The 27,539-nt window shown below is 50.8% G+C and overlaps 3 protein-coding genes and 1 long non-coding RNA gene across 4 annotated transcripts; 1 reads left to right on the top strand and 3 right to left on the bottom strand.

Annotated features, from left to right (window-relative positions):
* Positions 1 to 15,983: 15,983 nt before the first annotated feature.
* LOC136355827 (uncharacterized) lies at positions 15,984 to 17,680 on the bottom strand. The gene is made up of 5 exons (XM_066308972.1): positions 17,376 to 17,680; positions 17,041 to 17,299; positions 16,663 to 16,948; positions 16,441 to 16,572; positions 15,984 to 16,377 (listed from the first exon to the last, which is right to left on the bottom strand). The coding sequence occupies exons 1-5, from the start codon at positions 17,489 to 17,491 to the stop codon at positions 16,088 to 16,090; spliced, it is 1,083 nt and encodes a 360-aa protein (XP_066165069.1). The 5' UTR covers positions 17,492 to 17,680; the 3' UTR covers positions 15,984 to 16,087.
* A 4,144-nt stretch (positions 17,681 to 21,824) lies between these two features.
* LOC136355804 (uncharacterized) lies at positions 21,825 to 23,180 on the top strand. Its single transcript, XR_010740248.1, has 2 exons — positions 21,825 to 22,048; positions 22,859 to 23,180. It is a non-coding gene; the product is annotated as an uncharacterized lncRNA (long non-coding RNA).
* Positions 23,181 to 24,693: 1,513 nt separating this feature from the next.
* On the bottom strand, positions 24,694 to 25,721 carry LOC4332587 (uncharacterized). Its single transcript, XM_015774745.3, has 4 exons — positions 25,554 to 25,721; positions 25,388 to 25,458; positions 25,066 to 25,291; positions 24,694 to 24,971 (listed from the first exon to the last, which is right to left on the bottom strand). The coding sequence occupies exons 1-4, from the start codon at positions 25,639 to 25,641 to the stop codon at positions 24,814 to 24,816; spliced, it is 543 nt and encodes a 180-aa protein (XP_015630231.1). The 5' UTR covers positions 25,642 to 25,721; the 3' UTR covers positions 24,694 to 24,813.
* Positions 25,722 to 26,152: 431 nt separating this feature from the next.
* Positions 26,153 to 27,307, bottom strand: LOC107275934 (uncharacterized). The gene is made up of 4 exons (XM_026023805.2): positions 27,152 to 27,307; positions 26,979 to 27,034; positions 26,507 to 26,861; positions 26,153 to 26,408 (listed from the first exon to the last, which is right to left on the bottom strand). The coding sequence occupies exons 1-4, from the start codon at positions 27,291 to 27,293 to the stop codon at positions 26,287 to 26,289; spliced, it is 675 nt and encodes a 224-aa protein (XP_025879590.1). The 5' UTR covers positions 27,294 to 27,307; the 3' UTR covers positions 26,153 to 26,286.
* Between the last annotated feature and the right edge of the window lie 232 nt (positions 27,308 to 27,539).

The raw sequence follows: 27,539 nt of genomic DNA on the forward strand, positions 1-27,539 counted from the left end.
ACGGCACGGATTTGAGAGGGGAGGTACGACGGTGGCTAGCGGCGGCGACCAAGCTCGCCAGCACGCCGACGTGGTCGCGCGCGAGAAGATCGAAGGGTGCGCGGGCTCGGGCTTAGCCGAACCGATATGGTGTTGCGACGCGCACGCGGTGACGCGGGACCCGATGGTCACCGGCGGCGCACGCATGGCGGCGTTAGGCGGCGGCGGAAGCGGCGACACGGCGCGGAGACAAAGGAGAAGGCCGACGGTCATGGGGCAGCCAGGGGGAGGTCATGGGGATCCTCGGGAGCGTGGCGGCGAGAGGAATCGACGCGAGAGGAGCCGACGACGGTGGATTGCGGCGGCGGCAATCACCGGAGATCAAAAGGGGAAAACACGACGAGACGACGGGGGTTCGATTCAAAGGGGTGGGAGCATCTCCGGGGTTCAAGGAATCCGTTTCCGGCGTCGGATTGGACGGAGCGGCACCGAGATTGGCTGGCGACGAGAGGTGGCCTCTGGGACAGAGCAAGAGCGCGTGGTGAGCTATGGCGAGCGGCGGCGGGCGCGGCGCATCGTGCGGCAGGAGGAGGATTATGGTGGGGAGCTCACCAACGAAGAGGAGGCAGCGTTGGCGGCGCGGTCGGTGTCGCGGCGAGGTGGTCGCGACGCCGAGGCGGCACGGCACCGAGAGGGCGCGGCCGGGGAAGAAGGGAGGGAGAGGTGGTGCCCGGAGCTCCTCGTCACGCGTCCACGCACGCACCGGCTCCTCCGGTGCTCGGCAACGGACGGCAACGGCGAGAGCGGGACGAGCAGCAACAAGGCGGCGACGGTGGTTCGGCGGCAATGGCGCGGTGGGTGTGAGGACTGAGGCGAGTGAAAACGAGAGAGGAAGGGGTTTGGGGTGGCTTGGTTTTATAGTGGAGGAATGTCGGTTTGGGAGGGGGAACCGACATAGAGCGGTCGAGCGCTCGGCCGGCGGTCACGGGCGATGCAAGAGCGGCGGACGCCGAGGATGCAAGGAGCGGCGAAGGCGGTGGATCGGGCGGCTGAAATCGAACCACGGGAGCGCAGGCTGGCGCGGTCAAGGTGGGGGCGGCGAGTTGGCGGTCGCGCCCATGGTCCAGGCGGTGGCAGGCGGTGACGCCGATGGTGGTCGGGCAAAAGGAAAAAGGAGGGGGAGAAAGGGAGCTCTGCTCCTTGCTGTTTCGGGAAAAGTTGAAGGAAGGAGAGGGAGCGAGAGAGGGGCTGCCTCTCTCGGCTTTGGAAGCTAGCGGCGTGGAGTGGCAGAGCAGCAGCGCACGACGCAGGCGACACTAGGGCTTGACGCGGCGGCAACCGGGCGGCTGCGCGGCGTAGGCGCGGCAGGGCTGACGGCGGCAACGACCGGCCGGTCGGCCACGCGCGAGCGCGGGAAAGAGCGAAGGCTGTGGCGGGTTTTGGGCGGCGACGGCGGGAAGCGGCGTCGGCGAGAGAGAGAGAGGGAGAAACAGCGAGAGCGAGAGAGACAGAGAGAGAGCGAGCGCACACGCGCAACGCACGTGCGAGGGGGAGGAGGAGGAGCGGCTGAGAGGAGATGGGCCGAGGAGAAAACGGCCCACAAAAATCCGAGGGAGGCAAAATAGACTTTTTTGGAGGAGATTGATTCGAAGAGAATTTGAACTTGGAATTTGACTTAGATTTCGGAATTGGGATCTGGATGAGAGGAAGGAGTAGACGGAGGATTCAAGATAGGGTTTTGGATATTTTGGATCTGGGGAAGTATTTGGCGATGATTCAAAGAGAGGGATAGAATTTCAGAGCTTGATTTGGAGACTTGAGTCGGAAGAGGAATTTCGAGGAGGCAATTTTCGATGGTGACGAGAGGGATCAAGGACGGATTTGAATTGAGATCTTGGCACAACTTAGACTCGCACACAAAGGACGGAAATTTTCGCAATTAGGATTTTGCCGAGTTAGTTTTTAACGCCTCACGAAAAGCGGAGCGTTACAGCTACAAATCTGTAGCCAGCTGCAGCACGTACGAACTCCAAGACATAATGTGTGTATGATAGGTGGGACCATATATCAATAGTATAGTAAGCAACTATTGTATGAATTGGCTATTAGATCGGCTATAGATGAATTGAAGCTAGTAGTGGGTAGGGGGTGAAAACGGTAACGGAAATTCCCGGCCGACCGGCGTTCGTTTCCGACTTTCTACCGGCCGAGCCATACGGAAGTGGTAATCGACCGAAAAAATGTGGAAATGGTAAAAAAAATGGAAATGGAAACGGAAATGGTTTTGCTGTTATACCGATCGTTTCTGTATTTACTGTATTCTTATAGAAATTACCGTTTCTTATAATATAGTAATTACCGTATTTCTAAATATGTTGTTATTTATAGGGCACATCTCTACTTGACCCACAGTTTAGAGATTGATTGACTCTTCAATCAAATCCCTAACTTAAGTGCATGGCTAAAATAGAGTTAATTTATATTTTATATAGTATAGCTTGAATTTATTTATACATATAACATAATTATATAAAGTTAAATATATGTTTTTTATAGGATAATGTTTCCGTATTTGTTACTGGTTTTCGATCTGTACCGACATGTTTTCGTCCGTAGTATTCTGTTTCCGGTTTTCCGATATTTCCGATATCGTTTTCAATTTCATTTCCAAGAAAAATATGATTATGGAAATGGTTGAGACTGTTTTCCGATCGTTTCCGACCGTTTTCATCCCTATAGTAGGCTATACTATTAAATTTGCTCTTACCGCCTATTACAGATGACGTTCAATCATCACGCTAATGAGATTTTCTCAAGACATACTACTCATCTGCGACGAGGCTTATACCTGTTATAGATATGGGTTACCACATGTCATAGATGAGGGGTTCCATGCTAGTATCTCTCATACGCATGCATAGACCATATTGCTAGCAATTTTTTGCTACATCTCGTGAAGTGTATCATTCATATACGCATGGCGTCATTCTCTGCAGGCCTATGACAACTAGGGTCTAAGCCCTGGGTCTGCCTCCATAACTATATTTTTTTTCGTTAAATTATCTTGAGAAATTTGTGGAAATTTAGTATTTTATTAGTTAAGTCCTACCTTAAATGATTTTTATATTCGCCACCAGCGTCATCCATATACATTATCCTCGTGTCCCTCAAAGGAACTCCATTATTAGTTGGGACATGGCCATCGAGCCATCGAGAAGAGAAATACTCCTTTCATATTTTAATATATGATACCATTGACTTTCTACCAACATTGACCATTCATCTTATTAAAAAAATATATGTAATTATTATTTATTTTATTGTGGCTTGATTTATTATTAAATATTTTTTAAGTATGATATAAATATTTTTATATTTATATACAAATTTTGAATAAGACGAATGATTAAAGATTAATCAAAATGTCAACGGTGTTATACATTTAAAATATGGAGGGAGCATCAAATATGTAGCCGTACAATACAAAAGCCTCTCGATCAATTTCGCCTAGGACCGACGAAACGATCGAAACAAGCGTACCGATATATGCTGCCTGTTCCCTGCCGATCTCTCGAGTGGGGACGGGAGAAAAAGGAAAACCAGAGCCGTCCCCCCCCCCCCCCCCCCAACTGTTCAGCATGCATGCGCGCGCGAGTGGTACGTGTTTCTACAACGTTTGCACCAAAAAAGAACTCGTAGAGATAACGTGGAGTTCGAGGCCCCATGCATGATCCCTGTCACGACGAGTGAACCGCAAGCGCGCCGCATCGACAGCTAGCGCCGCCGGCGAGCCTCGACCTACTACGTACATACGTACGCGGCAACAAAGTCGTCGAGGAGGGTCGGGGTCACCGGAAAGCGCATCCCCTCATAGGCCGATCGATCGACACGTACGTGGACCGATCGATCGGTCGCGCGAGCCGGCGTGCCCTTTCAGCGACGGCACGACGTCCACCGGCCCCGCATGAGCGAGACCGCGCGCGAGCGCGCGAGAGATATAGATAGACAGATATGGCTTTAAAACGAGCTAGCTACTAGCAGGCTGAGTTAAGGCTTGACGTCGTTGCTGCTTCTGGGATCGGACTGGATTGCGAGCCGCCGCTGAGACGTGGCTTTGATTTGGCATATTCGGTTAGGGTTCGGATCGCTCTCTCACGTTGGGACGCGATCTGCTGTACCACTCCGTGTAAAAAAAAAAAAGCTAACCTAAAATTCCTTCTAATATAACAATCTGGATAAAGAGAGGGTAAGTAGTATTGGATATATGAACCTTCTCGTCAGCTATGAAGATGAAAATGAAAACAACACATGTAAAGCGATAAAATATTAATTAGTGTATGATTATTTGAAGCAACTTCTTCTACACATAGATTTTCCACAAGAAATGTACTGTTTAATTAGCATTAAACAGTTCAAAAAGTATGCTAATATAAACTGAGTTAAAAAATTTTACATCTTAATTAAAAAAGAATGAGGCTAATATCATGTCATGCTACCATTTTGCTCCCTCTCTTTTATTTAAAAATATAATTTTTACATGAATCCAGTGGTCAATCAAAAAAACTAGTTGGTTGGTGTCATAGTGTATCTATCGGTGTATGCAAATTATACTTAAATCATAGTGTTATATTATATGAACAAGCAGTTTAATCATAGATTTTGCAGAAAGTTGTCGGTATCGCCTGACACCGACGTTTGCACTGTAAATCTGCCCATGTGAATCTAGACATAGCCATAAAAATTGTCTTACTTTCTTTTAAAGATAAATGCATACTCCATCTATTCCATAAAACAACCAGCCTAGTATCGGATGTGATACATCATAGTACTACTAATCCGAATATACATAAATTTAAATTTGTAGTAATAGAATATGTCACATTCGGTTCTAGATTTATTTTTTATGAGATGAAGAGGGTATATTCGAAGCATAGAACAAGACACGTGCATAACCCACAGGCAGGCTTGAGTCTGAGGTTGGGGTCCATCCGTACGTCATTTAGCTGCTCGGTCATCCCTTCTAGCCGATGCAGGCCGGCAGGCCGCCGGTTGCCAGGGCCCATACTATCTGCTTCCGTACAAGAAAAATCATCTGTCCCCATGAAAAAATTGGTGGCATAAATACTAAAATTATAGCAATAGATACGTATTTAAAATTGTTACTAGCCGTAGTAATAAATAGGGTGGTAATATGTTATTGTAACGATTTTTATTTAGTAGTAATAAATTTCGATGTTGTCACAGAATGGGTGTGGTAAAAAATCATATTGCAACACTTCACATTGTTGCAATAAAAAATATTGCCACCATTCCATATGTGGCATTAGTTCTGCGTACCAAATTTAAAGTTCAAATATTAATCTATCATCCTATCTATTTATTTTTTGATACCACGTCTTGGCTAGCATTCAAACCCAAGACCTATCATATCCTTTACGTGTGCTCACCTTTACCAACTCACCTACGCAACAATTCTGTTGGAAAATACATATCGTTCCATTTGAGCCTCCCTAACTACGATTTGAATCATAGATTTGAATATCTAAAAGATTTAAAATAAAAAATTTATCACCTATAAAATTGTAGATCTCGTCGAGAGTTATAATTTTGATATGAAATTTGTCTATGTCCATATCAAAAAATTAAGTTAAATTATGAGACGATAATTTTTTATTGCAACGAATTTGTTGATTGTGGCAAAAAAAAAGAGTGAAAAGTAACTTCACAGCTGTGTACTATGTAAATTGCCACCAAAATTAAAATTGTGGCGATAGAACATGCTTTTTGCAACTGTAACATTTTTTTGTGACGATAGTTATTTACCACAGAAAAATTATCATTGCAATAGTACAATATATTGCTATGGATTGTTTTTTTATAATAACTAGAAAAAATGCCCGTGCGTTGCAACGGGTAAACTAAAATTATACCAAATATAAAATATTATATTATTAGGTTGAGTTTTCCATGATATGGGCCTTTAAGAAAATATATTTCTAGAGAAATAATGAAAGTTAAAAAAAAGAAAGAAAAGGCCTCTTTAGAGATTAGACCAGCCGGCCTGCTAGGGCATTCGCGCACGCGGCCCAGCAGTGTTGCGGCCCGGGAAGGGAGGCCGGCCCGACACGGGATCAACCTAAGCCATTCATTTTCATCGACGGCTCGGATTGATTCTCAAAACATCAAAACCGCTAACCCTAACCCTCCCACCCTTTCCTTCCCCACCGCGAGCCGCCTCCCCCCTCTCTCTGCGCACCGCCTCTCCCCCTCCGCCGCTCCTCCTCCTCCTCCCCGGCGGCGTGTCGCTCCCCCTCCACCCACCGGCGGTGCCGCTCCCCATCCCTCTCTTCCTCCCGACCGTCCTTTCCCTCGCCTCTCTCTCTCGCCTCTCGCGCGATGGGTCCGGCGACGGCGACCGCGGGTGGATCCGGCCGCGGTGGTGGCGGCCGAGGACGGATCCAGCGGTGGCGGCTCCGTCCGACCCGTCTCGCCTCCCTCCCGCGGCGGATCTGACGGCGCTGGCGGCGTCGGCCCCTTCCCCGGTGTTGCGACGCGCCGGTCGCGGCGGTGGGCTTGGGAGCCGGTCGCGGCGGAAGGCGGCGATGCGGACAACGGCAACGACAACGACGGCGATGACGATGACGACGTCGGCGGCGGCGACCACGAGGAGGGTGGCTGCGGGAGGCGGCTAGGGTTAGGGTTTAAGTTTTTTTTTAATATGGTGTCAATAGCTCAGTTATCTTACTCGCGCCCGCCACATCTATCGCTCTCGGATTCCATCGATCGCATGGTCGTACGTTCAATGATGTGCCCCTCGAAACAATGAAACGGATGCCTCTCTGCCGCTGGCTGCCACTTGACCATGGCATCTGCCGACCCATACGCTCTCGTGGACAAACTCCGTCACAACCGTGTAATTTTCCTTCAAGCTCGACCCCGCCACTGTTGCCTTCGATCTACTACTAGGCCGGAATGATTACAGGCACGAAATTGACGAGGAATGATGACATGCACGTAATGACGAGGCTGTGTGTCGCAGCAATTTGGCAATGTTGGATCGGCCCTGCGACAAAAAGCGAAAATACTTACCCTCGATCGCCCGGCGCAGGGGAGGCGGATCGGGCGCTTCCCCCGCGCCCCTCCCCTCAACGTGTGCACATATGGATCTACCCACTTCTCTCTCTTTTTTTACAAAAGATATTTTAACTAATATATTTACAATGTTTCACTATTTATGACGGAGCGTGAGGCTCCTCACCGGGAGACCGCACAGGCCCCCCTTTGCCGGTTCGGCCGGGGGCTCAGGGAGAGATTCTAAGCTCTCTGTATGTGGAAGGCTCGCGAGACAGGAAACACACAAGACACGGGCGATGTATACATGTTCGGGCCGCTGAGAAGCGTAATACCCTACTCCTGTGTTTTGGGAGATCTGTGTATGAAGGAGCTACAAAGTATCAGCCAGCCTCTCCCTTGTTCTGGGTTTCTAATCTGGAAAAGTCCAGTCTCCTTCTCAGTGGGCAAGGTCCTCCTTTTATATCTTAAGGGGATACCACATGCACCATTTCTCTCTTTTTTTGTGGGGACTTACCCTACCTTTTCATAAATGGACGGAGATTTGTATAGTTGCCGTCCGAGTCACCTTCTGATGAGACGGGCCACAACTATCTCCACTTTCGCCGGGAGCAGGTGCGACGTGGAATCGTGGCTGTCTGCTGACGACATGACCGGTGTCAGACCAGTTACGTCGGTCATTCTTGTCCACCACGTGTCAGCTTAGCAATCTACATGCTCGCCCTTCTTCACACAACATCTTGCCTGTAATGGTTAGGATGAAGCCTGGCATATATCTGACCAGGACTAACGTGCCATCTCTGGGAGGTAACACGCTAGCTCCAGCTGGGGACGAGCGCCTAGAAGCCCTCGTCCTGACGGGATGGGGCGAGGCGTGCGTCAGATCGCCTGTCGCCACCTAACCCGCGATCTGACCGGTCTGTGACTGGTCACAGACCGGATAAACGAGTGCACTGCACTGCATTACATGCGGCGTGACACGCTCAGCCAAACCGCAATAAATGTGGTTAGGTGAGCCCCACTGTGCTCACCTAACCCATACACGGAGCAAAAACCCACGAGGGGTCGGGGCGCCTCGGCCCTCGGGGCCGAGGGGGGTGCGGCCCGACCCCCTCGGGGGGACTAAGAGGAGGGCGAACGCATCACCCTCGGGCCCGACGTCCCTCGGGGGTACCAGGCCACGTGTGCGATTGTATCTGCCTCAAACCTCTAGTCATGATACTCCCGGTCCCATGTCACCGACAGTAGCCCCCGGCGTTATGCCAGGGCGATCGCCCTCACCGAGGGAAGCGGTCGGGCGTGACGCCACTTCTAAGGCCTGGTGACAGGTGGGGCCGGTTCCTACAGGTGCCGTCGAACTACATCACCCAGAGGGCGGTGTGAGGCAGCTGCGATGGGCTCGAGCTGGCCTCGGGGACGGAGACGAGCTCGGGAGCTGGGGTCCACTCCACCACAAAGTCGGCGAGGGCCTGGCTCTTGATCGCGTGGCTTGGTTCAAAGCGCAAATCGAATTCAGAGAGTTCGATTGCCCATTTCACCACCCGTCCAGTACCCTCTCGGTTATACAAGATTCGGCCGAGGGGGTAAGACGTAACCACCGTGACCCGATGCGCCTGGAAATAATGGCGCAACTTCCTCGAAGCCATCAGGATAGCATAAAACATCTTCTGGGCCTGAGGGTATCGGGTCTTGGCGTCCCAGAGGGCCTCGCTAACGAAGTAGACCGGCCGCTGCACCTTTCGGCGGGGCCGATCTTCTTCGTCAGGGGCCACATCTCCAGGGCGCTCTCCATCCGAGAGGCCACGCGGGGCGCACTCGGCTTCTGTGCCGACGACCTCGGGGTCAGAGGGCGACAGGCGCGGCCTTCCCGCAGTGGCCTCGGGGCCATCCTGGGGGTCGGGGGCGCCTGGCACCGTCGGACAAGCAGGCGGAGAGCCAGCTCCGGCCGTCAGGGGCCTTGGGCCGCCGTTCGGCTCGGGGGCCTCTCCTCCCTGCTCTCTCTCTCTTCGGGCAGAATCCCGGCGGTCGCAAATCGCGCGCATCAGCAAGGGAAAACCTACAGTGGCGACGAGGCTGGCGACCCGGGTGCATCGGAGTGAGCCCCCAGGCCCCCGCCAATCTTTAAATAGTTTCTTCTTTTCCTTCTTCTTCCGAGGCCTTCGGGCCTCCTTCTTGTTATAGGCTGATTTAATCTGCAATCAAATAAAGAGGAAATTTTTGTGTCAATTTCATTTGTTCTGTGTATGAGACGAGGATGGTCTGTGCCACGGTCCTTCTGTGTCTTGGCTTGAACAAGGGTTCGTGCCCAGGTCCCAGCCTCAAACGGCGCGGGTCAAGGCTAGTGCCTGGGGAGATCCACATGTCGAGACTGGCCAGGCCGGGAGCGTGGTGACCGAGGGTTATGGGTGACCCGATTGTGGGTTTTTGCCGATTCCCCCCCGGAGTTCACCACGCCTCGGGGCACGGCTCGGTTCTGGGCCCCGTTTGGCGATTTTAGCCGACTCGAGCCCCCGAGGGCAGGATTGAACACGAGTGACCTATTTCAAGTCAAGATCCTTCAAAAGGAAACAACAGCACAGATACAGCCTTTAGGAAATCGAAAATGCTTTTATTGAAATACGGAAGAGAAAAAAGATAAGCCCCCGGCCAACCCTGCACGCCCGGGGGGGTGCGGGGTTGGCCCGAGCCCAAGACCTGACACCCGACCCCCACTAGGGGTAGAAGCGACGAAGGTGTTCGATGTTCCATGGGTTAGGCAGCTCTGTGCCATCGCCCGTGGCCAGCCGAACGGAGCCCGGCCGGGGGACGCCGATCACTCGATACGGACCCTCCCACATTGGTGAGAGTTTGCTCAGTCCAGCACGCGTTTGGACACGGCGTAGGACGAGGTTGTCGACGCAGAGTGATCGGGCCCGGACGTGGCGCTGATGGTAGCGCCGCAGGCTCTGCTGGTTGCGCGCGGCTCGAAGGGCCGCGCGCCACCTTCGCTCTTCCAAGTAGCCGAGGTCAGGGAGCGTCGGCTTCCTTCTTTTTGTCGCTCGCAGGCCTCCCTTTTCGGGTGGCCCGCGAAGCGCCCTCGACGGCGAGGAGATGACCCTCGTCGTCGGTATGGGCTGACCTCTTCTTCCTCCTCCTGTCACGCCGCCCTGTCTGAGCAGCGGATCCGGGGGCGGCCGAAGCTGCCACACCGGAACCGGAGGGGTTCCAGGTCCATGCCTCCTCCTTACGAGCCACTCGGTCCGCGAGCTGAAAAAGCTCCGCGGTAGTCTGGGGCTCCTTGGAGGCGATCTTTTCAAGCATGCGGTTGTGCCGCACACCCCCCCTGAACGCGTAAATCACCGCGTGCGCAGGGATGCATGGTATGGTGTTGCGGACTTGACAGAACCGCTGAATGTACGAGCGAAGTGACTCATCATCCCTTCGCTGTACTGCGTGCAAGTCCGCTTCCTCACCTGGGCGCGGATATGTGCCTTGGAAGTTCATGGTGAACTGTTGGCACAAATCCTCCCAAGAGTGGACAGACGCGGGTGGCAAGTTCATTAGCCAACCCCGCGCTTGTCCTTTCAGGGCCATGGGAAAGAAATTCGCCATGACCCTGTCGTCACCCCCGGCGGCCTCGATCCCGGTCGTGTAGACCTGGAGAAACTCGGCGGGGTTGACGCTCCCGTCATATTTTTCGGCGATGGTGGGCCGGAACCTTGGGGGCCAACGGACATTCCGAAGGCTCGCCACAAAGGCTCTACAGCCGACACCACCAACCGGGGGCACGGAGGGCTGATCCCCGCGTCCGTGGTGAGGTGACACTCCGGACGAGGAGACGCCCTCCGTTGCGTGGGGAGCACGTCGGCCATTACGCCGGCGCTCGATACTGATGCGAGCATCCGGTTCCCCACGCAGATCTTCCCGGGTCGGAGGCGTTGACGAAGGAGTGGCGGCCGAATGGCGAACAGCGGCTGCCGCTCGCCGCGCCCTCCGTCTTGACGATGCGGAGCCGGTGGTAGCAGCACCAGAGGCCTTGGTGGCGGAGGACCGCCCACCAGCATCTAGGCGCTGCCGTGCAGTCATGACCAATTTGGCCACATCGTCCAGCCAACGTTGGGCTGGAGACTCCGGGTCATGGGCGACGGGCGGGTGACGTAGGAGCGCGCCCGCAGCTTGGAGCGCGCCCTGGGGCGTGCTGCCGTCGCCGTAGACGAGGAGGCGACGCTCCCCATCTCGCCGCCCTTCTCCACCTCCTGTGGGTGTCGAAGTCGCGGATCCTTCGGCCCTCTCGAGCGCCTTCTCCCGCCTAGGACTTTGGCGTGGAGGGGGCGGTGGAGTACGAGCTCGACGGCGTGGGTTTGGCTCCCCGTCGTCACCGCTCATACTCGGGGAGAGGTCGTGCGCCTTTGCTGGCTCGGCCATTGGGCTGAACAGGAAAAGCTTGGCGCACACGAAAGAGTGCGAGAGCTCAGAAAATCCCTCGCAGAGCCCCCTACCTGGCGCGCCAGATGACGGCGCGTGGGGCTCCTCACCGGGAGACCGCACAGGCCCCCCTTTGCCGGTTCGGCCGGGGGCTCAGGGAGAGATTCTAAGCTCTCTGTATGTGGAAGGCTCGCGAGACAGGAAACACACAAGACACGGGCGATGTATACATGTTCGGGCCGCTGAGAAGCGTAATACCCTACTCCTGTGTTTTGGGAGATCTGTGTATGAAGGAGCTACAAAGTATCAGCCAGCCTCTCCCTTGTTCTGGGTTTCTAATCTGGAAAAGTCCAGTCTCCTTCTCAGTGGGCAAGGTCCTCCTTTTATATCTTAAGGGGATACCACATGCACCATTTCTCTCTTTTTTTGTGGGGACTTACCCTACCTTTTCATAAATGGACGGAGATTTGTATAGTTGCCGTCCGAGTCACCTTCTGATGAGACGGGCCACAACTACCTCCACTTTCGCCGGGAGCAGGTGCGACGTGGAATCGTGGCTGTCTGCTGACGACATGACCGGTGTCAGACCAATTACGTCGGTCATTCTTGTCCACCACGTGTCAGCTTAGCAATCTACATGCTCGCCCTTCTTCACACAACATCTTGCCTGTAATGGTTAGGATGAAGCCTGGCATATATCTGACCAGGACTAACGTGCCATCTCTGGGAGGTAACACGCTAGCTCCAGCTGGGGACGAGCGCCTAGAAGCCCTCGTCCTGACGGGATGGGGCGAGGCGTGCGTCAGATCGCCTGTCGCCACCTAACCCGCGATCTGACCGGTCTGTGACTGGTCACAGACCGGATAAACGAGTGCACTGCACTGCATTACATGCGGCGTGACACGCTCAGCCAAACCGCAATAAATGTGGTTAGGTGAGCCCCACTGTGCTCACCTAACCCATACACGGAGCAAAAACCCACGAGGGGTCGGGGCGCCTCGGCCCTCGGGGCCGAGGGGGGTGCGGCCCGACTCCCTCGGGGGGACTAAGAGGAGGGCGAACGCATCACCCTCGGGCCCGACGTCCCTCGGGGGTACCAGGCCACGTGTGCGATTGTGTCTGCCTCAAACCTCTAGTCATGATACTCCCGGTCCCATGTCACCGACAATTTATATATCTAATGTTGCATTGAATTAAAATACTCTTTTATAAAAAAAAAACCCCACATATTTTGGAAACTCTCTATTAAGAGAATTTGGTTTATTCTTTGTTCTACTAAAAATATTTCAACTAGTGTACTCACAATATTTCACTACGTATAGATCTAATTGTGCATTGAACGGAACATTCCATTGCAACAAAAAAAACCACATATTTTGGGAACCCCCTATCAAGGGAATTTGGTTTATTTTTTGTTCCACCGAAAAATGTTTCACTAAGTGTACTCACAATGTTTCACTATGTATAGATCTAGTGTTGCAGTGAACTGAAACATTCTTTCGCTATTTGCTGAAACATTGTTTTTATATAAGGTAAAACAACACCCAATTTAAACGAGTGAAAAATTTTCGATCTACTTAGTGAAACAATTCCGATATACCTGGTGGAATATCGTGCAACATTTAAAAAAAATCAATAATAAGCTAAAAAAATTTTCGTCGGAATATATCCATGTGTGATCTTGTTTTGAAGATTTAATTGCAACGAATTTAATTGTGCAATCGGATCATAATTTAGATAAATAATTTAAGAGAAAAATCAGTTTAAAATAGTTTCACACGTAAATCGTACGCTAATCTCACGATTTCCCCGGCCCCGGATCGGGCGACGATGCGTAGTCGCGTCCGACAAAAAGATACTCGCAGCAATTTGGCAATTTGGCAATGTGGGAGGAGAAGACAGTGCAGCAATAGCCGGCACTCGATCGATCACTGTGTGCACGTGCTCATCGGCAGATCGCTCGTTCGCTCCACATGTGCCTGCCTTGACATCTGCTGCTGAAGCAATGCGTGTATCAGCAATTGAGCATACGGCGGCGTTGGCGCGTTTATCGGTTTTCCCTTCTTCTTACCAGTGTTTCCAATCCTGTGTCCGATCGATCAGGTATAACCATTTCTGCCTTTCTGGGAGCTAAAGCGCTTGTGTCGTGTACATTGAACGGCATGGCCCAATCCGAAGCGAGAGCACAGGACTCATCAATTCAATACAGGGCTAAATCTGGCCCATCAAACTTCGATCCCCAGGGAACAGAAAAAGTACACCGAAAGTCCCTCAACTTGTCATTGAACTATAAAATCGTCCCCAACCGCAAAACCGGATACAACGCATCCCTTAACTTACAAAACCAGCGCAAACTAGATGCCTTAATGATTTTAACTCCGGTTTTGACTGACGTGGCTGCTGACTCAGCGTGGGACCCATGTGGGTCCCACATGTTAGCCTCTACTTCCCCTCTCCTCTCCACCTCTCTTCCTCTCTCCTCCCCTTTCCACAGGCGATGAGAGTGGCTAGGTACGGTGCGGCGGGGCAGCGGCTGGGCTCGGCGAATGGCCGGCGCAAAAGAATTGGGCGGCGTCGGTGGGGGAGGAGCTAGGCGCCGCCGGCGACAGGTGACGCTGGGGCGCGGGAAAAGGGGCGACATGGTGGCGCGGCGACACGGGAGAAGGGACCACGCGGCGGCGGTGGACTCGGCGGGCTCGGTGGGCGCGGATGTGGACGTGGCAAGCTCGAAGCACTGGCCTACTTCCACGCCACCTCCTCCCTCTCCCGCATGCTCGCCGACATCCTCTTCACCGTCACTGCTGCTTCAAGTCCTTCTTGCATGGCGCTGCGAGATGGATGGCGCCCGCTAGGTCTAGCCGACGGCCGCCACCGCCAATGCCAAGCTCTTCTACGTCGGCCGCTGCTTCTCTCCCCACTCGTCTTCGTCAGCGAGCGCCACCGCCGCCAACGAGGACCACCGCCGCCGAGTTTAGGAGGATGCACAGGCGACCGCTGGAGTCGCCTCCTGTCGAGTAGAATGGAGAACGAGACGAGGCGAGGCGAGGACGAGGGAGAGGCCGTCGCCGATGGCGCCACCGCTGCGTCCGTCTCCACCTCCGCTCCTCTCCCCGCGCCCGCGTTGCTGACCGCTGCCCATCGCGCCAGCCCTCCTCTCAGCCACTGACTGTCGCCCGCTGCGCCGGCCCTCCTCTCCGCCGCGCCAGCCCTCCTCCCCTGTCAGCCGCCGGATGCGCCCGAAGACCTAAGGTGAATGGTTTTGTGAGTTAAGAGATGTCATATATTTGGTTTTGTGGTTGGAGGACGATTTTGTAACTCAATTACAAGTCGAAGGACCTTCGGTGTACTTTCCCTAGGGCACCGACCGGGCTACAGGGAACAACGCGTGTGCGCCCGGGCCGGGCCAACCCATCTTGTGATCTTGTCGCAGCCCAGCGAAATCCTCGAAGAAATCACGTGCATGCGGCGGGAATTTTTTTTATTTATAATTTTTTTTATTAAAAGTTTTACAAAAATAATTTTCCATTTTGAAAATTGACGGAAATAGTCGCCTACCGCCCTCTGGGAGGGCGATTTTTAAAAATCGCCCTCCTAGAGGGCGGCGAAAATGACGTGGCAGACGGCCGTTCGCTCTCGGGCGACGGCCGTCAACGAAATTTGCAGGCGGCCCCCTTGCCGCCCTCCGCGAGGGCGATTTTGTACTGTGCGGGGGGCCGCCTGCAAATGGGCGGCGAGGGGGGGCATGGAAATTAGCAGGCGGCCCCCTTGCCGCCCTCCGCGAGGGCGATTTTGCACTGTGCGGGGGCCCGCCTGCAAATGGGCGGCGAGGGGGCATGGAATTTTGCAGGCGGCCCCCTTGCCGCCCTGGGGGAGGGCGATTTTGTACTGTGCTCTATATTTTTTTATATAAATATCAATAGTTATCAAATCTTTTTATATTGAAAACTATACAAGATTAAAATCTCCAAGATTGGTAAAATACAATTTTATTATTTTTTAGGGCATATTTGGAATGTTACCGTACAAATATTTTGTTAATGCCAAAATATAAGCAAGTTTTGGCACTACCAAATATTTGGTAAGGTAAAATTGCATTTGATCATATTTGGTTTGCTGCCAAAATGTAAAATTGTAGTGAAGAATGTTGTACATAATCTCAATTCTAGATTACGTATTACCAATTAATAGGCTTCCATTTTCGTGTGTGGTGTGGTAGTGGGAAAGAAGATATGAAGAGGTTGCCTTCAGATTGTCAATTATATAGCGTCGTTTTCACTGCAATATATGTGAACTCAATGAGATACATTATTCATTAGATGTGACAAGACGATCACGCGTGGGCGTGATTCACTTTATGTCAACAGGCAGCGCCGAAAGTTGATAGTGATAACTCGAGCTGCCGCTTTTCATGTGTGCTGTTGTGGACTGTGCGCGCTACTGGATATGGCACTACCGTGAAGCGCCGAAAGTGTGTTGTTGTGAGCATAAGTTGTTCAAGCACCATACGAATGAAAAGAACTACGTAGACGAGACAAACACAAGTAGTACTGCAGTAGTAATAGCAAAAGTAGTACTGCTTTACAAGTTTGTAAGCCAAAAGAAACGGTCACATAAGGACTGAAGAGGTAGAACACTACTGACGAGGCCTCTTACCCCTGTCCCTCCTACCCTGCGCCCTAATGTGCCCCTGGGAGTACGTGAGTCGGTCCGGGGGTACGGCACGGCCAACCCGTCCTGCCTGTACAGGTGTGACCTCTGGCTGCTCCTGAGTGTGCGCCTCTGGAGCTCCTCCAAGCTGAGAGGAGCCTAGTACGTCCTGGTGGTCTGCACCGTGCAAGTCGTCGTCGTAGAACTGGCTAGTAGGACCAGTCCTACCGGCGTGAGACGAAGAGGCCCCAGTACCGAAGATCCCGGCTGCAAATCCTGCTGGACAAGGACCATCAGTTTCGTATAGGTATTTAACAGTATTAATAAAAAGTAAAGTACCGTGTGGGCGAGGGATCGACGCTCCGTGAGAGGAAGAGCTGGCGAACGCGCCTGAAGAGGTGGCGAACGCCCCTGCGGAGCTCGCGGAAGCGCCGGTCGTGCCTGCGAACGCGCTCGAAGGCATACGAGGTCCTGCGATGAGGAAACGTGCAGTTAAAACATGGTGACACATTCGTGCAAAAGCTGAAACAAAAATGAACTAATATCTGGGCTGAACTGTACCGTGCGAAACCGGTGCTGTAGGTCGCACTGCTCCGAAGCTAGGGGCGCTCGAAGACAAACGAGGTCCTGCTCCGACGGTAGGACCGCGAGGCCGTGGGTGTACCGGACCAGCTGGAGGTACGACGTCCACGGCGCTGCGACAGGAGAAGACGCGCATGACCGCACGCATCTTCTCCTGCATCCGGTCGAAGGTCGACCTCTGCTCAACGTCAGTCAAGTGCAAACCTCTGTTCAACCTCACCTGGACTGCGGTGATATCGGCACTGATATCCCGTGCCGCATCAGCCTATGCAAGATGGAAATAAAAAATTCAGTAGTTGTCCTATATTATGCAAGATAAATGACATAATTGTTGGAAGTAATACAAATTGGACGTACCGCCACGAAGTAGTCTCGGTCACGGTGCGTGGGATACGCGTCCGTGACAGCGGCAACGTGCGGCTCTGGGGCATCTGGAGTGAAGGTCACACGCGCACGAGTGCGAGGAAGGTACCAGCGAAGGTAGTCACGGTAGTTCTCCTCCGTGTGTGGGAAGAGCTCGTTGATCACCTCCTCTGTAGCTAACACCCAGTCGTCAACGTACTGCTGTACACGTGGAGCCCAAAGTGCGCCTGCTAGCTGTCCCCGTCGAGTCAACCTGTGAAGAGAGGTAAATTGTATGGCTCGATGATGTAATTATCATAAAAATTTAGAAATGAACAATCCGAACTCACGAGTGGTCGGCAGGGGGGACGGTCGGCTGCACGTTGCCGGGAAACACCTGCCTAAGTCCGAACTGTCTCATCACACGCTGCGGCCAGTGAGGCTCAACGAAAATGTCGAACACCATCGGCAGGATGGTGAGCCAGTAAGCCTGGTCGCGTGTGCACAAGGACGAAAGTCCTAGCGGTGCTCTCGCAGCGACGGCCTCTTCTGTGTACGGCTCCCAGATGACGTCGCTCGGCTGGAGACGGTCAAACTCGAACACGAAGTCCGGGTAACCACGTCTCACCTGGACGTGAGCGTAACGACGCTGCAATAAACATGATCGGAATTAGACATGTTATGTGAAGGAAAAAAAAAGAAGAGGACTGATAAACTTATAACGCAGCGAAGTTGCACTAACCCCACGTTGACACCAGTAAGTCCCCATCGTGGGACCGTCCTCTGGCCACTGCGCGCTGCGACCAACCCCGTAGGGTGCGCTGTCCACCACTGGTCGCCCTATGGCAAACCTCTCGGCTGCCCAAAGCTGAAGCAACATAGGACAGCCAGCGATGATCGCTCCCGCGTCAGTCTTCGTGCACGCCTCACAGAGGGCACGGTACGTGGCTGCTAGCACGGCAGAACCCCAGCTCCACTGCGGCACGTCCTGTGGCTGAGCATCCGCGATGGACCGTGCGTAGTGGACCAGCCGGAAGTCCACAGCGTGCCCGTGGGTGCTAGTGAACATCACCCACCCGAACAACCACAACAGGTACGCCTCAAGGGAGCGTCGGACCGAGTAATCATCAGCGTCAGGGTGCAGAAGGTCCGCCTACAGTTAAGAATGAAATGTTAGTACAAAACACTGATCCGGTCGCAAATAAGCACGTATGATAATAACAACTTATTTACTTACAGTGAACTGGAGCAACCAAGCCTTGCTAGGCCCGACTGTAGAGTACGGAGGAAGGGTGGTGGTCGGTCCTAGGTGTGGAAGGCGCATCACCTGCTCGAAGCGCGCAGTGATATCCTCCTTCCACCCAAAAACACCGTCGACGGGACCAACTGGTGCTCCCGCCAGCGGTAGCCCGAGCAGGTACGACACGTCCTGCAGTGTCGGAGCCATCTCCCCACAGGGAAGGTGGAACGTGTGCGTCTCAGGTCTCCAGCGGTCTACAAGAGCGGCAAGGAGTGACCGGTCTGCATCCCACCGCTTCGCTGGGTCACGGTCGTCCGCCGCCGCCTCAACAAGCCTACAAAGTGGTAGAAGGCCTGCCGCACGCAACCTGTATAGAGCAAACTTCAAACATAAGTATAAAACAAAGCAAAGTTGAGTTGAAATGTGAACATACGCGTACCAAGGAACGTGACGGGGGTCGACACGCAACCACTCGCGCGACGTGCGTGGACGGAAGGTGCCGAGCTGTGCACCCTCGACTGCTGACAGGAACGAGCGGTGGTTCCTGTCAACACACATTATTTCATACCGATGCACTTGTGTGCCTTGAGCAACAACTCTATGTCTCCGTGCCTTTTTGATTTTATCTTCCATGTACTTTGTCACTACGTTGCCAAACACTATGTTGTTATCGGCCATGGACGGACCAATTTTCTTGTATCGATCCCTAAAGTAGGCTTGCGTGCCGTGAAGGATGAATTCAACAATAGCAACCAATGGAAGTACCCGAACTCCTCGCATTACCCAGTTGTACACCTCTGCCAAATTGGTTGTCATTATGCCATACCGAGATCCATCGGTGTCGAACAATAGAGCCCACTTCTCCTTAGGCTCATTCTCAATCCACTGAGAGAAATTTCTGATGGCCGACCCTGACCTCCTTCTCATTGTTGGTGGGTCATCATGTAATGCACCAAGAGGTATGGGAGGCTCGTCACCTTCAACTTGTGGTCTGCGAGATTGCTCATCTGTTTGCTTCGTTGTCAACTCATCCAACTTGTCCCACAACTCATTAAATTTCTTCTCTTGGTTCTGTGCACAGAGCCTCTTAAAGAGCTCCATAAGATGCTTGTTCTTGAATTGCTTGTAGAAATTTGCACCCATGTGACGCATGCACCACCGACTCCGAACATCAGGCCACTTAGCTGGAAGTCCCTTCTCATCCCAACCGTTCTGCAAGTAGTCAATAGCCCGCAACATACCCGCATGACGATCATGTATAAGGCAAACGTTGGGCCTCATACGCACCACTGCAATGTGCACTCTCTCTAGGAACCAGTACCAGCTTTCAGTGTTCTCACTCTCTACAAATGCAAAAGCCATAGGTAGAACCTGGTTGTTCCCATCACACCCAATTGCTGTCAATATCTGACCTCGATATTTACCTGTCATAAAAGTTCCATCTATGCATAGAACAGGTCGACAATGCACAAAAGCATTGATGCAAGCACCCAATGAGAAAAAGGCTCTTTGCAGCACACTCTTTGTTCTATCTTCAACCGATGTAAATGTATGTAGGTCATAGTAAGTATTATTATTCCTCTGGGCAATGGTGGCTAACAAACGAGGCAAATTATCATAAGAAGCTTCAAATGTGCCATACCTCATCTCAATGATCTTTTGTTTGGCTCTCCAGGCCTTTGCATAGCTTATGGTGTACTTGAATTTGTTCTCGATGTGCCTAATAATTGATTTTGGTTCAAAGCCAATGTTACCAACAACACTGCTGTACATCTCACTTGCCACAAAAGCTGAAGTGATGTTTCGGTGATACTTCTCCACCCCTTGTAAGTAGCACTTGTGCTCGGTCACAATGCTAACTTTCCAATAATCATTCCATTTACCCTTATATGCATGGACACGCCACGGACAATCTTCCTTCATGCACCTCACTTCATACACATAATTTGTTGACTTGACCACCCTAAACTCTCTCTGCAATGAAACTGCCCAATGCTTCACCGCCTCCTTCATCTCATCCTTATGAGCATACCTTGCACCCTCAATTACCTCGTACTCCTTATACTCCCAGGGTACATGATCACCCTCTGATATAACAAGACCAGAGAAGTCCTCATTTGCCCAATCAGTGGCCATTACATCACCTTCCTCATCGGATGATGCGTCGTCCTCCGCTTGCTCATTATCCGAATCTTCCCTCTCCATTTCATCAACAATTATACCGACTCTCTCCCCCTCATCCGCCATGCCCATGGCCTGCTCCTCCCTTGGTTGATTTTCCTCATTTTGCATCGATGGTCCAACAACATCCCCTGCATTGCTAGGACCCTCCACATCTTCGGTTTGCATTGAAACATTTGTATCTTTCTCTTGTACCGACACAAATATAACGAGGGGCCATGACCGTTCAAAAGCCATTTCCACATACCGTCTCCAAGCAGCAGTGCTGTCCATCGGCATTAGTTCCCAAAAATAACCTTCTATTGCACGACTCACTACAACAGATACTGACATTGTGTAGACTTCTTGGTCTATTCTAAATCCTCTCAACAACCAACTATAAATTGACTGAAATGTTCTCTCCGCAGGCCTATCGATGCCCTTAGATGTCATTACAAAATCTGACAGATCAACACCATCTGGACCAAATCTAATATTTCCTTCACCGTGAACTATCTGAAATGTGACCTTACTTGACATTGTGCCTGATGAAAACAATAACTGCGTTAACCTCGCATTTCTGTACTACGCCCTAAGTTACATTCTCTACAATATTGTTCTCTAAATTTCTAAAAGTAGGTTACATTCTCCAGATCAAACTAAACTACATCTTACAATTAACACTACTGTCTATGTCTCAATTCATACTATTATATTCTATGCTCTGGATCTACACATATGTGCTGTGTGCTACAGATCTGCTAAAATATATGGAACTAAAACTAAAACGCAACATATGTACTCAAACGTAATATATTAGTACAAATGCAAAAGATGTATGGGAGCATACCTGTGATGAAGTGAGCGAACCAGCAGGGCTTCGCCGCTCCCCTTCTGCTGCCCTCCCCTCTCTCTCTCTTTCGTTTTTTTTGGATTTTTAGTGAATATAATGAAATTTCATAGGGGAGGGGCTGGGCTTTATAAGGGGGAGGCAAAAATCGCCCTCCCCCAGGGCGGCAAGGGGGCCGCCTGCAAAATTCCATGCCCCCTCGCCGCCCATTTGCAGGCGGCCCCCCGCACAGTGCAAAATCGCCCTCGCGGAGGGCGGCAAGGGGGCCGCCTGCAAATTTCCATGCCCCCCCTCGCCGCCCATTTGCAGGCGGCCCTCCGCACAGTACAAAATCGCCCTCGCGGAGGGCGGCAAGGGGGCCGCCTGCAAATTTCGTTGACGGCCGTCGCCCGAGAGCGAACGGCCGTCTGCCACGTCATTTTCGCCGCCCTCTGGGAGGGCGATTTTTAAAAATCGCCCTCCCAGAGAGCGGTAGGCGACTATTTCCGTCAATTTTCAAAATGGAAAATTATTTTTGTAAAACTTTTAATAAGAAAAATTATAAATAAAAAAAATTCCATGCGGCGGGTGGGCGAGTTAGGTTATTGCGCACCTGCCCCTCTCTTGCACTGGTGCCGCCACCGCGATACGATCTCGGCCTCTAATAATCTGTTATATAATCTGCGAAGAGAAACAAACAGATCGATGGCGGCGCCGGCGACCGGTGGCGGGATCTCCGCCGACGTCCCCATCCTCCACTCGGAGAACAGCAACATCAAATCCATCTACTACAGGTTCCTCTCGTTATCCTCACCAACCTAATTTAGGATTCGATCTGATCAGAAAAATTGGGTACGGTCATACTCGTTGAGTTGGATATGTGATTTGTTTGTGCGATATTGGTTGACGAATTCTTTCGATTCGATCCGGAACTGTGCGACCTGGTGGTTTCACTGTACGCATGCCTCCGCTATTTCAGCTACAATTTTGAAATCTGGGGGTGTAGTTTGACCGGTTCGTAATGCCAGAAACTGTGGGTCAAATAGCACACTTTATACTTGGTTCTACTCGAATTAGAGTAATCGGTGAACATGGACCATGGTCTCTTAGGGCAAGTACAAAGGTAGAGACCGGTATGGCCTCTACGTTAATTAGAGACTATCACGTTACAGTAGTTAAGACAATACGGTCTCTAATCATTAATGTATCAAAATACTTGTTTACTAGTCATCTTTCCTTTATTAGACGCAATGCAACAAAAAATTTCCTAATAAATACTAAGAGTCGACTCTATGCCGTTGTCATGCGTAGCAACCATCTTTCTCTTTTCTTCTTCCTCTCTCTTCCACATCACTAAATATGCTTGCATGACAATAAAGAGAGACCGCTAATAAAGACTATTATCGATGCATAAACTGAAAGTTTTCCATGTTCGTGTGCTTTTCTGCTTCATGCTCCGATAGGTGTTAGATACGGAGTACCTCCCATTATTATCTCTTTTTATTTATCCCTTTCTGCATTCTAGATATTAATAATTATTTGACTGATTCATTTTTATACCAAGTATGTCTTAACCGGGAGGATTTCTTTAATTTGCCATGCAGTCGGACATTCGTGTCAATCATCAATGGAGTTGTCGCCGGAATCTAGGGATTCACAGGCCTTATGACATGTACGAAGATAAAGTCTAATATGAGCTCTTTATATTAATTAATATCACTACATAGATAATAAGATTTCTAAATAATTTTTTATTATACTTATTTCATTTTCTCCACCCTCATGCAACAAACTTTCCGTTAATAAATTCTAAGAGTCGATTCTAAGCCGTTTTCATGCATAGAAACGATGTTTCTCCTTCCTTCCCTCTTTTTCTTCTACGTCACGAAACTTGTATGACAATGAAGAGAATCTATTATTAGATAATATTGTACATACCCTTATGGGATTCGTGTTCTACCTTCTTGTGGCATCTCTTGGGCCTTTGGTGAAGGCCAAATTGTCAATTCATACCTACTTCGACATCTGGAACTACATGATTTTGATTGAAGGAGTTTTGGTGGCCTTATGGTAAGCTATGCTGGAGCTATAACATTGTGATGCACACTTTTATCTTCGTAAAACTTCAGTGTCCGGATCTTTCAACATGATTTACATTAACCTGTATCTTTCATGTTTAATCTATATTATATATTGTTATGAAGCATGGGAGGATTGATTATTTAGAAAGTTGATAAATGTAGAATATCCCTTAATTCGAATTGACATTTTAACCCAATTGTTAGAAACCTCACAGTTAGGAATACAACTTTAGTGGAAAGAGTGTGAACATTGGGAGCTTTGTATCTATTCTGACTAATGATTCGCATCTCGATGGTTACTATTGACAGTTGGTAAATGTTCTCAAGTTACATAACAACATTTGGTAAACTATATCTTTGGTGAATTGGTGTTGCTAATATCAATATAGGATTCTACTGCCTTGATATAGTTCATCATTAGATTATTTTCTCGAATTTATTCGTGATAATGAGATTTATCCTCTTGCCTAACATTACTTCCTTTTTTCTTCTTCTTCTTCTTTTTTTTTTGGTGTTGGGGGAAAGAGAGGTGGTGGTGGAGGGGGAGGGGGGGGGGACGTATCCTTGACGTTGTAAAGATTACTGCTATATTCAATTTTCCACACACACACGCCATCTATTACTCACTCCGTTTTAGGTTATAAGACATTTTAACTTTGGTCAAAGTCAAATTGCTTTAAGTTTGACTAAATTTGTAGAAAAAAATAATAATATTTTTAACCCAAGCCAAATTTATTATGAAAATATATTCAACTATTGATTTAATTTAATGAAACTAATTTGATATTATAAATATTATTATATTTGTCTATAACTTTAGTTAAATTTAAAGTAGTTTGACTTTCACCAAAGTCAAAACGTCTTATAACCTGAAATGGATGGAGTTGTTATATATTCGATATAGATATGTGAGGTGAAGGTCTGATTCAATTAACTGGCATAATGGCCCCCAACATCAAAACATACTAAAGCCGTATAACTGAGACTCTGTAAATCATTATCCGAGTAGGCACGATGATCACGCAGTATTGCAGTAATAGCTAGTAGTATTGTTCTTCCCTATATATAGTAGGGCAGTAGGCACACTAGTGTTTGTTCCTGCTCGATATACAGCTGTGCTTTTATGTATCATAGCATCGCGATGCTTAGATTTTCTTTCCAGCAACCCTGTTGTTTATCACTATAACCGAACCCTCTTCAATTTCAATATTTTTTGGCCGGCTTCTCGTCGTTTGTGTTGCGTAAAAGTAAAACTAGATTCTAATTATTTGTACTTTACTTTTTATAAATTAAGGCCTTTTTGTTGCATGTTGCATTTGTGTGCATGAAGACTTTAATTTGGCACTTGAGGCTTATACTGAGAGCAAAATCAGCACTGAATTAACACCGTTAAAACCGGCCTGATCAGTACGGAGTAGGCCTGATCAGTACGGAGTAGCATGACAGCGTCAGTCTTTAAGGCCGCCGATGCAACCTGCTCAGCGACCAAAGAGCAGCAGCCATGCGGCGGCGGCGGCGGCGCCAAGAAACGCGAGCAAACGCGGCGAAGCGGCGTTGTCCTCGCCGCCGTCGCTGCTGTTGTCGCCGTAGATGTCCGGGTAGTCTCCCATCTGCGGCTCCAAGTCGTTGAAGTCCCCTGCGCGAAAAGAGCCAGCTAAAACAAAGAGAGACGCGAGAGGAGAGGCAAATCAACGGAAGGCACATGCACGGCGGCGCGGCGCGGCTCGAACCTCTCTTGATGGTGTGGCTGCATCCCCTCCTGAGCGCGTAGCGCGCGTCCTCGACGGAGGCGCCGTTGAAGAACCGGAAGCCGTCCAGCGCGCTCGCCACGCAGTTGAGCACGTCCTCCGTCTCCACCACGCACGCCCCGCCGCAGTAGCTGTCCACCTCCCCGGGCGGCACGGCGATCACCCCCGACGGGTTCAGCCTGTACGCGCCCTCGCAGCAGCTGTACACCTGCACGCGCGTTCACTCGGCGGCTCAGCGCGTGCGCGAACAAAGACGCGCGTACGCGGTACGCGCGCGTCGGGCGTAGTGATGATGGTTCGCTACCTGGCCGTCGTCGAAGCAGCGCAGGGATCTCGATGGCAAGCCCGGCAAGGGGTCGATCGGCACGTCACCATCTGTCACGGAGCCAGGAGAAAGGCGTTCCACACATCAGAAATTCAGAATGAGACTAATTAATTGGAGAGACTAGCGCGCCGCGGCGTGCGCACACCTGGCTCTGGCTTGCAGAAGGGCGCGCACAGGCAGAGGAGTAGGACGACGACGGCGAAGCGGCTGAGGCGAGCGGCGGAGAGGCCCATTGGGCATCGGCGGTCGAGCCGGTGGCGTTCAATCCGTTACGAATGCCATAGACCATGGTGGGTGGGTGCATGCATGCAGTGGTTTAATTAAGGAGCACACGCCGAGACGAGGCCGAAGACGAAACGTACGCGCGGCGAATTCAGGCCTACCTGCACCAGTCTCCTCCTTTTCCATGCGTCTCGGTCTGTACTGCTGCTTCAAACCCCTTGTGCTTCTCGATCGAGAAACCCAAAAGTTGTCGGACAAAACGCCTGCCGATCCATCGAAAATGTTTGCCGCTTTTTGGTGGGAAAAAACAAACCCGGCGTTAAACGTTGCTCTCGTTTTCGCCGGATTTGGTGGTACCGTGACAGTATCGATTACTTTAGTACTACTACACATTCGTGTTAGGTTGTTTATATGGTGAAAAAACATTCTTCAATAATTCATCTTGGATGATGCATCGGGATTCCAGAACGTACGAGGGGCCTACAAGGAATTTTCGTGCGTACGTTCCTCGACTCATGGATATGTTTTGTTTCACTTGTTCATACATTTCCGTCCATTCCGGCGTACATACGCACGCATTTGGGGATCATTACGAGTTAATTATCCCAGTTAGCTCTGCGAGGCTGCTCGCTATTACAAGTGGTTGGTCATGTGCGTCACACTGTCACCGCAAGTATGGCCGCCCACACAAGGTTGCCGACGCGAAGTCGTCGGCCGCCGGCGCCGTTCGCCACGGCGCTTCCGGTTCTGGACACAAGCGAATTACCCTTCGCCGCGCCTGCACGAACGACGAGGCAGATCAAGGTCACATTCCATGCATGGCAGGCGCCCTAGCCAGTTCGATCGATCGTAACAAAAATATAAAGCATGTCTCACCATGAGACGGGGAGTGGCGATCGTCCGCGTCGCCGCCGCCGGCGACGGTGGCGTTGGCGGTGCCATTGCTGCTGCTGCTGCTGCCGCCGCCACCAGCTGCGGCAGCGGTGACCACCCTGCACGACATCTGGAAGACGGCGCGGTAGCCCTTGATGAGGCCGGCGCTGTATCCCTGGAAGTTGGAGAGGATGTCGTCCATGCAGTCCGTCATCATCAACATGTGCTCGAAGCACGGCGTGTCGCAGAGCGCCGCGCTGGCGTTCGCGCTCGCGTCCAGTACCGCGCCGCCGGCGCCTTGCGTTGAAGCCCTCGCGTTGCTGTCGATCCCAATTTGCTGCAGGCACTTGTTGATCACCTAGTTAAGCAAAATCGATCACCATGTTAATGTTAATTATTAGCTAGCTGTATACTACAGTACTTGCTTGAGAGATCGAGTTGATGTCTAGGCAGCCTCGATCAGTTTTCTTCTTACCGTGTGGTTGTCGAAGCAAAGAGCCGCTTTTGCTACGATCTCAACTGCATCTTGTGCTGCATGCGAGTGTCAGACAAAATCAAACTGTTGATTAGCCTTCGAAAACGCGAGCGAGCAATGCAACCTGGGGGGCTTCAGTGAACAGTAAGTGACTAAGCTACTCTTCCGTGTACCTTTGCAGGAGGGGATTGTCATGCAAAAGATGACCGCAGCTGCAAGAAGAAAGTGTTTGGATGGACACTGACGATCCATCGGCACAATGACCACAACAGACAAAATACACCCCTTCTGAAAAAACACAGCGAGATCAGGCATGCAGGAAAAGGCAAATTTCTGATTAGTTGTGGTACCGAAAAAGGACACTAATACTAGTGTATATATAAACCTGTTTGACCTGTCGAAATCGACGCCGGGTAATCTTAACTGAAAACCACAATATTTTAGCATCCCAGTTGACCACAAGCTGCATATAATAGCTAACGGATTATCTTCTTTTTCACCAAGTTGGAAACAGGTACATGCGGTTGATCAACAAACTTCCGCTAATTCCTTATATCGTTT

The sequence above is a fragment of the Oryza sativa genome, chromosome 3 (assembly GCF_034140825.1).
Source record: "Oryza sativa Japonica Group chromosome 3, ASM3414082v1".
Classification (NCBI taxonomy): domain Eukaryota; kingdom Viridiplantae; phylum Streptophyta; class Magnoliopsida; order Poales; family Poaceae; genus Oryza; species Oryza sativa.

Coding starts and splice junctions, on each gene's coding strand:
- LOC136355827 (XM_066308972.1), bottom strand. CDS start 17,491: ATGGTGTTCGACATTTTCGTTGAGCCTCACTGGCCGCAGCGTGTGATG. Junction 16,949..17,040: donor ACCGAGACTACTTCGTGGCG/GTACGTCCAATT, acceptor CATCTTGCATAG/GCTGATGCGGCACGGGATAT. Junction 16,573..16,662: donor TACAGCACCGGTTTCGCACG/GTACAGTTCAGC, acceptor TCCTCATCGCAG/GACCTCGTATGCCTTCGAGC.
- LOC4332587 (XM_015774745.3), bottom strand. CDS start 25,641: ATGGGCCTCTCCGCCGCTCGCCTCAGCCGCTTCGCCGTCGTCGTCCTA. Junction 25,459..25,553: donor CTTCTGCAAGCCAGAGCCAG/GTGTGCGCACGC, acceptor GCTCCGTGACAG/ATGGTGACGTGCCGATCGAC. Junction 24,972..25,065: donor CAGCCACACCATCAAGAGAG/GTTCGAGCCGCG, acceptor CTTTTCGCGCAG/GGGACTTCAACGACTTGGAG.
- LOC107275934 (XM_026023805.2), bottom strand. CDS start 27,293: ATGCCTGATCTCGCTGTGTTTTTTCAGAAGGGGTGTATTTTGTCTGTT. Junction 27,035..27,151: donor GACAATCCCCTCCTGCAAAG/GTACACGGAAGA, acceptor ACTCGCATGCAG/CACAAGATGCAGTTGAGATC. Junction 26,409..26,506: donor TCGCCACTCCCCGTCTCATG/GTGAGACATGCT, acceptor TCGTTCGTGCAG/GCGCGGCGAAGGGTAATTCG.